At 31.2% G+C, this 9578-nt stretch overlaps 1 protein-coding gene across 2 annotated transcripts; it reads left to right on the top strand.

Moving 5' to 3' along the window:
* Window positions 1–6015: 6015 nt before the first annotated feature.
* Window positions 6016–9272, top strand: LOC114295006 (adenylate isopentenyltransferase 5, chloroplastic). 2 transcript variants are annotated; one of them, XM_028239176.2, is made up of 2 exons: window positions 6016–6922; window positions 7045–9272. In XM_028239176.2, exon 2 carries the CDS (start codon window positions 7060–7062, stop codon window positions 8098–8100), a length of 1041 nt encoding a protein of 346 aa, XP_028094977.1. In that variant the 5' UTR covers window positions 6016–6922; window positions 7045–7059; the 3' UTR covers window positions 8101–9272. The 2 variants fall into 2 exon arrangements, with proteins under 2 accessions (XP_028094977.1, XP_028094976.1); XM_028239175.2 differs by having other exon boundaries at window positions 6018–6922; window positions 7042–9272.
* Window positions 9273–9578: the final 306 nt, after the last annotated feature.

A 9578-nucleotide genomic window follows, 5' to 3' on the forward strand; every position in this document is an offset into this window, starting at 1 on the left:
AAAATGACATGATTTTGGAAAGCACATAGAACTTAACCATTTTAGTGCCCATATCACTCGTGTTTCTTTAAATAGAAGACAAACAAAAACAGTATATAGAAATGGTTGAATTGTGACTATTAAAATAACTTTTAATCACAAAAAAATACAACTGTTACATTATTTTGGTAAAAAAAATTGCATAAAATTTGAACAGATAAACATTTTCCTTCGTTTAAACATATGCAATGTTATCACATAAGTTTATACCATGTTTATGTTGTTAGGAAAAATATATGATTTTTCATAAGTAAATTAATTAATTAGAATAAAAACTATTACGAAAAAATTAAATCAACAGCGACGAAAGAATTTTACTTGATTCCCTTAATTTGAGATACATCTACGGAATCGAAATCTGATTCCACTATCAACTAAAAAGTTTTCAAATGATTACAAACCAAATACGAATGGTCTCACAAAAAATTCTAAATAATCACAAATAAATAAGAGAAAATATCTCATCAAATAAATAAACAAGAATCTTCGAAACAGAATTATAAAAAACTCAAAATAATAATCCAAATCAATGTCACCAAAACACCAGCCGAAAACACACCTACCGAATCAAAATAGCAGTACCATGCTTCTCCACAATGATGATAATGCGAGCTACTCACCTTCGAAAAAGACCAACTAATAGAGTAGCCGAACAGCACTCCTTTTGAAAATACAAAACAATATTTCTTGGATTTTTTTTAACAAAGCCTTACCTATTAGCATACAGATAATTAAATACTCATTGGACCTCTAGAAATTAGGTATATTATATCATAACTAACAACAAGTTTAATTAAATTCTTTTAATAAATTAATTAGATCTCATACTCCACTAAAAAGATATCCCTAACAGTTTAAGTGGCATTTCTCCTCCAATGGATGCACTTGATCAAAAATGCATGTTGGTAGTTTATTTTGCGCTCACACTCAAGTTAACGGAATGAATAGGTGGTCCGTTGGTGATAAGAAAATTCTATGAAAAAATAGAAAAAGAAAAAATCATTATAAGAAGTTATCGCTAACGACACATTACGATGATAATGATTTAATTTGATATCTGTCCTTTGTGTTCTAGTGGAACTTCCTTTCAAGTTTTAAATGTGTGCGCTTTGCCGCACGCACGCACAAGAGTAATCATGCGTTCACTTTTATAAGAAAGGAAAAATATTTTTAAAAATAAATAAATTAGTTTTCTACAATATCATTAGGTTTGACTACATTTTATAATAATCTTGTTGACATAAATTAATATCTAGTTGCTACTTGTAGATAATGTTAAATTTTCTAATGATTGTTGCAACAGACTTTGAGAGGAAAAAAAGTTCTAAGCGCTGGCTATAGTCACACCATTCAAAAATTTAGGTACAAATTTACTTTTTTAAAAGTGAAATATTTTTATTGTCAGAAATATCATTATTATATTTTTAATAATAAAATTTCATATTTAGTAATGAATTATTCTTCTTTGGAGACTAAAATTTTTATTTAAAAATATAATTTTTTTTGAAACCAAATTATTACCGTCATTTTCAAATTTTTTGTCACTAATTTTTTTTAAAAAACTTTTCTAAATGATTTTTTAGTGATTATTTTTGCGACTACAAGAATTGATCTCTAAATAGTTTTTGCAATAAAAATTTTATTTTTGAGGATAAAAAAAAATTGATTCCTAAAACTCTCAAGTCAGAAAACTTTTACATGCAACAATATTCAATCAATTTTTATTTTTAGGGTCTCATTGAAAGCAAAGGTAATTTGGTATTTTGGGATAAGATTGTCTTTACGGATCCAAGCAAAAATAAATAAATAAATTGACCTATGGCCTTGTAAATCCAAAAACAGCAATGTTAGGTAGCCCGGATTTTCTTGGCTCGAATATCTCAAAACAACGTTATTTTGGATGCAAAACGACGTCGTTTTGACACATTCGAGTCATTTGGGCCACACAAATTCGAGTCACCAAGTATTTTTCATCCAAAAAAAATAAATTTATGATCCAAAATCACTTTTAGTTTTTATTTATTTGTTTTTAAAATATTTAAGACATTCATATTAAGGTCTGAATTTTGTTCTTGACTTTTCCTTTTGTATTGCATTCATTATTGTGTTGCTAAATAGTGTTTTTCTGAAATGGATATTTTAAATCTTTGACTATAGACCTTCGAATGGGCACAACAATCACTGTTGTGCAACTAAATGGGCCCATTTCGGGCCTATTTGAATGATCAAAACCACTCATATTTTAGAGTATATCAAATAGAACATACTTACAAAAAATCAAGTTACTTAATTTTTTGTAAGTATATTCTACTTGATATACTCTAAAATGTGAACGGTTCGAATTATCAAAATGAATCTCGAAACGGGCCAGTCACCCCAAGTTCTAGACCTCCTTACCATTAAAAAAAAAAAAAAATTCGCCAGTAAATAATAATGGACCACATTATTAACTACTCAAGTGTCAAATCCTTTGCTAGCTGTGTGTTAATGGCATTGATACTTTTGGAATAATTGTTTTTCCTCCATCAAATTTGTGGTAGTGTAATTTACTTTGTTCCTCAATAGGGTCCATTGCCTTCTATTACTACTGCAAATTAATCATTAACAAAAACATGGTATTACAAATATGTAACCTTTGCTAAAAATAGAAAAAGAAAGAAGAAAAAAAGGTTTAATCAGCCCAAGTAATCCATTGGGAAATGATTTGCCTTAATTTTGAATCCTCTTAGTGTTACGTAATTTTTAATTAATACATATAATTTGTGAGTATTTCCATATCTAAAATTTATCGTACACAAATAGATTTAACATAACCCTACATTAAAGAAATTATTCGTTAGAAAAAAAGAAAAGAAAGATTCTTCATTAACATTTGCAACTTTTATTCCTGAATTACTTGTTTGGGTTCGAGGATCCACATTGAAACCCACTGTCACTAAGAAACAATTATAATTGTTCTCTTACTTTTAATGACTAATTGATTTGCCAACTAGCCATTTGCCTCATACCACATATAAAAGGAATATGCACTTAAAAAAAGTGAATTTCTTTCAACAAGGCAGCCTATTTGTTGTTTCTTTTTATTTTATTTTCCAATTCCAAAATAATCAAATGGTATACAAAGTTTACATTGAGACATGCAAACTAGTTAAAATGTGATCTTATTTGTTTATTTTTTGTTTACAAAGGAAGAAAAATAGAAAAAGGAACTTTTTTCAAGAATTTTTTTTCCCTATTTGTTATATTTTCTAGTTATTGAACATTTTATTCAATAAAATTCTATTTAGCCACCAAACTATTGCATCATAGAACACCAATTATGAGTCATCAAAATTTGGTTAAATTATTTGGTATCCTTGAAATAATCTTCAAGTCAATAAAAACATGTCACACTTTCACGGTAGTATAACGTGTAAGACTTTTTAGATCAAATGGACTAACATATCTCATTATTTTTGAGTTTGCAAAAAAATTTAAGTCAGAAGATTTTCCCCCCTCAACTTTAAAATCAAAGTTATTCAATTTAGACAAATTTTATCAATTGTTGTATATTCATTGTCTAATATATTATTATTAGTAACTTCATGTTAAACTAAATTTTAAGCAAGGTGTTTTTCAACACTAAAGCGTTCTTACATCAAGAGTATTGAATAATTTCTCTAATATGAAGCTCTAAAATTTTCGATATTCTCAATAAGCGTCACTATTAACACATCTTTTCATAATAATCAAACTATCACAACCCCGCCAATATCTGGCCAAAATCGTTTTTGCCCCTATTTTATTTTATTTTTTTAAAACAATTGCCCAACAAGTGCTAATGGACAAACTTAATTAAACCAAATCAAGAAAAAAAAGTACACCATTACAAAACAAACAAATGGAAGTTAATTAGAGGAGATTCCTATTAGGAGCCCAACGGCTTGAAATTCTCTATCCTCATTTTTAATAATTATTATTTTTTTAAAAATTTAAATGGGAAACTAACTTTTAAAAAAAATAATAATTATTAAAAAATAAGTCAATTGCATTAAATTCAAATTATAACAACATGACAATAATAAAAAGAATGGAACAGAGAGTTGGAATGCAAAATGGAGGGAAAAGTCATTGAATCCTATTTTTTGTTGACTAATACATATTAATTATTACTAATTAAATATGTATTGCCCTTAAATAAAGACATTAAAATGGTGGCCCATGGTATCATTTAGCAACCTTATTGAATTTAAAAGAAAGTTAATCAAGAATATGGTCCCAAGAGAATTTTCTTGGTCCTAATAAAAAGCAAACTCGTGTCCTCGTTTTGTCTAATTTTAATCATCATTGGACATCAACATACCAATCATAATTTATTTTTGTAGGACCAATGTCAAATGATTATACATGAAATGCTTTGTCATAATTATTGGCTGTGTTCAAGAAATAATGGAAACTGCTTTGATGGTTTGTTTGCTTTAACTAAGGGTGTAAATTTGACCTGGTCAGGTCCGGCTTATGTCGAGTTTTACGAGTTTTTATCAAAATTTAGATCGGGCCAATCCCGGCTACAGGTTAGAAAATTAGGCCCAAACCCAAGCCTAGTCCTAGGGGCATTCGGGAGGGTCTGAATATATTTTTCTGTTTTTTTTTTTTTTATATTTTTTCTATCAAAATTTTATTATTTTTCACTAGAAAATGCATTGGGCATCAAGTGGACCGGGCTTCGGGTCAGGCTTCACGCGGGCTAATGGGTCGAGCCACGAACCGAGCCGAACTTTAAAATGACAGGCTAGGCCCATGCGCAAGGTCTCGGGCTGGGCTCGGACCCAAACAGACTGGCCCCCACCCCAAGTCGTGGGTTATTTTTACACTCCTAACTACAACTTTCTTTTGCCAAAGCTATACTTGTAATCTCCATAATTTGTCTATATTAATATAATTTTTGTAATTTTAATTTTATTAATTTTGCCTTTTAGCATTTTATATTGTGTTAATTTTGTTTAATTGATAAAATTTATTAAAAAATTGGACAAAATAATCTATTCAAAAGGAAATAAATAATTTTAAATTTGACGTTGACTTGTTTTCTTTTATTTTAGTTTGTCTAAAGGCAATGGCTCGTTTGGGATGCAACTTTTTAGTTAAAATAGTTAATAAAGACAAAAAAAAGCTAAAATAATTAATATGATAAAATATCACATTTAAATTATAATTATTATTTTTTTATTATAACCATCAATTCAATTACAAAAATAAATAAATAAAAATCATCCCAAACATAACTTTTTTAATCAGACTAAAATAGCCAAACAACAAAAAAAGACAGGCTAAAAAACCTATCCCAAACGAGTACTAAATTGATATAATGTGAAAAAATAAATGGTAAAATTAATACAATTAAAATTCTAATAACAAAATTAATATAAGAGACAAATAGTAAAGACTACGGGTATAATTTGCATGTTTTTAAAATATTTTTTTAGCTTAAAATTTGAAAATATTTTAGCTTAATTATATATTTTTAAGTTAATTACATTAAGATCTCATCAACTATAAACAAATATTATTTATTGTAATTTATGAATTCATATATTTTGATTCAGAAATAAAGTGATATTTGTTAATATTTAATTACCTCAAAACAATTTGAATTAACTATATAAAAAAGGGAGGAGAGGGGGGAGGAATTGCAACAAAAAAAAAAAAAGAAGGTATAAATTCAAAATAATTGTAATATATGAAATTACACAAATTATTTGTACTTTTATGATATTATAATTATTTTGTGTTAATATATATATATATATATTTTTTGACAATTTCCAAAGTAAATAATAAATAAGAACTAGGCTGCTTTTAAAATTTTAAAAAAATTAACAATAAAATATTGCCAAACATGCTTATATGATTTGACCTGACCTGAGTGATTGATGGAACAGCATATTATGCATTTTCTCCACCTCCATAAATACCCCCAGCCCACTCTAATGGCTTGTGTGGAGTTGAGATTGAGCTTAGGGTTAGTTTGAGATGTTTTAAAAAAATATATTTTTTGATTTATCGATTTATATAGGTTGGATTTTGATTAAGTTTGATGTGATGTGTTAGAGAGATGATGTGATTTAAATAGGATAATAATTTTTTTGACTTTTTGTATTATTTAGGCCAAGTTTGGCATACACAAAATAATCAATCTTTTTATCTTTTTTTCATCACATCATCTTTCTATTTTTTTACATAATTTTTCATAAAAAGATAAAAAATTCACTTATTTAAATCATTCCAGACAACCAGTCAGTGTACCCCAAACCAACCCATATTCTTGACCTATCATTCTCATTTTCTCCTCCTTAGAGCATCTCCAATGCACTAGGCATATAATACTTGTTAGTTAAAATGCCTAGTGTGATTCACTTTTTTCAATTCCAACGCACTAGGCATATGATTAGGCATTTTGGCTCAACTAAAATTCACTAGCTACATGTAGCTAGCCTTCAACGCTAGGCAAAATGTATTCAATCATTAGGATCATTTCCTTCCATCTTTGTTGTTGACGTGACATTCTATAAAATTAATAGTATTTGGATTAATAGCTAAAATAAAGAGCATGGTTGGAGTAAAAACATAAAATAGTTGATAGATAAAATAAAATATATACTTTATAGTAATATTTAGATAGGTAAAATACCTACTACTGTTGGAGATGCTCTTACGCACCCAATTCCAACTGTCTTTATATATTAGAGAAGAAAACATAATTATTATCTTTCCCATATACATACATACCAAGAAGGAAAAAACCATTTAGTACTACCTTTGTTTGATTCACATATTTACACACACTTTCCCAAAATTTCCAAACAAAATTCTTGGCCACCTTGTTGCATCCGTGATATTTAAGGTATGTTTAAGTATTTTGTATATGCCTCATTAATACTATCATTTCTTTGTACATCTCCTTGGAGTTTCTATGAAAAGTTCACTTTGTGTTCTTATATTTGCTTTTTCACAATCTGTCAGCAGGTTTTTGCATTTATTATGAGAATTTCATTCTCACCTGCTTGCAAACAAGTGGCACAACCCCTTGTAAATTTTCCGGCCGGAGGAATTAATGATCCGTTCATCCTCCGGCAGCGGAAGAAAGAGAAGGTGGTTGTAGTGATTGGTGCAACTGGGACAGGAAAATCAAGACTTGCAATCGACTTGGCGACCCGTTTACCCGCGGAGATTATAAACTCGGACAAAATGCAAGTCTACAAAGGGCTTGATATAGCCACCAACAAAGTAACCGACGAAGAGTGCCGCAGCGTGCCACATCATTTACTCGGGATTGTGGATCCAAACGCGGACTTCAACGCCACCGATTTTCGACACCTGGCATTGCACGCTTGCGATTCGATCGTACGGCGGAACGGGCTTCCAATCATCGCGGGTGGGTCCAATTCCTACATCAAGGCTTTGGTCAGCGATGATTTTGAATTCCGGTCGAAATATGATTGTTGCTTTTTATGGGTTGATGTAAAATTACGCGTGCTTCACTCTTTTGTCTCGGAGCGGGTTGATCGGATGGTGGAAGCGGGACTGGTAGACGAGGTTCGAGCAATGTTTGACCCGAATGCTGATTATAAAGTTGGAATCAGACGAGCTATCGGAGTTCCAGAAATGGATCGGTTTCTACGATCCGAATCCGACCCGAATGTCGATAGCCAGACCAGAGCTCGCCTACTTAAACAAGCCATTGAAGAAATCAAGTCCAACACTCGCGACTTGGCTTGTCGTCAGCGGAAGAACATTTTGAGCCTCCAAACCCAACTGGGTTTGGGTTTGGGTTTGGATTTGGGTTTGGGCCTGGGTCTGGGTCCAGAATGGAGCATGCTCCACCGCCTCGACGCCACGGAGGTGTTCCTCAGGCGAGGCGCCGCCGCCGCAGCCGAGGCGTGGGAGAGGCTGGTGGCGGAGCCGAGCACCATCATCGTGGACCGGTTCCTCCACGAAAAAGACGACCAACAAGATTTCATGGCCGCCATCGCCACCCCGGCTTCCATCTCCGCCGCCGCTGTCGCCGCCACAACTCGGTAAAGCTGCTGGGGCTCATTAAATGTACGGTAGAAATGACACGTGGGATGAGGACAAAATGATCATTCGATAGAGACCTCACAAAACACCGCCTCTAAACTAATTTGAGCCATTTATGTTACTGTGAGATATAATCTTTAAAAAAATTGCACACCAATAGTAAGCCTCCGTTTGGGAAGTGGGTTCGTTTTTTGACTTTTTTAATTTTTTTGACTATTTTAGCTTAGGCTAAAAAATTTGATTTAGAAAGGATTTTTGGCTTTTTAATTTTTTTGACTTTTTTTTATGAGAGAAAAGTATAATGATTATGGATTGGAGGTAATGTTTTGTTTGTTGCGGTTAAAATAACCTATTTTGTCTTTTGTGATTATTTTAGCCACAAACCAACTTGCCAAACAACACCTAAATACATTAGTGGGCGCCGTGAGAATCTTCCCTCGTGAGATCCCAACATTTTTTATTTTTTTTTAAACCGAAGACAAAGATGAAGAGCGAGCAACAATGTCAGGTGATTCGAAATTTCATTATTTGAATGGCTCGAATATTTCAAAACAACTTTTTTAATATAAAACGATATGATTTTTACCCATTCGAATAATAAAATTTCAACCCACTAAACATTTTTTTAAGTGCGAGAGACATGGATAACTGTTGGCTATTGGTTTGGTAGGAACCTACGTTGTAGCGGCCGTACAGGTGGAAAAACTTTACAAATCCAAGTTAGGCTGGTAAAGTTGAGAGACGTGGATAACTGTTGGGTCATGGGTTTGGTAGGAACTTACGTTGTATTGCCCGTACAAGTGGAAGAAGTTTACAAATCCAAGTTAGGCTGATGAAGTTGTGTTTGGTTAATAAATTTCTAAATTTTTATCTAAATTAATCAACCAAACATATTGTACGTGGTTATTTTTGGTATTTGCGTAGTGCGGTGCATGGGAGGTTCTGTGGGGGCCAATTTTTTGTTTTTTTGGGGGGTGCACTCTATAAAGCGTGGTTGCTTGGTGAGAATGAGAGAAAGTATGGCGAATTTTGGACCTATTTGAGAATGGGAGTGGGACATTGAGAGAAAGTGTGGCGAATTTTGGTTGCTTTGTGTGACATGTTTTGACATGAGCTGTATTATTCTCATACAACTAATATTATCATATGATATATATATATATATATTATCAATATCTATGGTGTATGTGTATGGAATAAATTTTGAGTTCATCTTAATAAATATTTTTTTTAATTGTTAGACACCAAATAGTGAATAATATAAATTATTTTTGTGTCCAGCAATAAAAAATTAAAAAAAATTAGGTAAAAAATATGTTTATGTATAACGCTACTCAAAACAATAAGTAATATGGATCTCATAATTTTTTTTTTTTTTTTTTTTTGTGATTAAAACAAATCAGGTAACAAATTAAATTAAATTATGTATAGCACTACTCAAAATTTATAAATTAAATTAAACATAATTTTCATCTCTCACT

This window comes from Camellia sinensis, chromosome 6 (assembly GCF_055761805.1).
Source record: "Camellia sinensis isolate YWXY chromosome 6, ASM5576180v1, whole genome shotgun sequence".
Taxonomy (NCBI): Eukaryota; Viridiplantae; Streptophyta; class Magnoliopsida; order Ericales; family Theaceae; genus Camellia; species Camellia sinensis.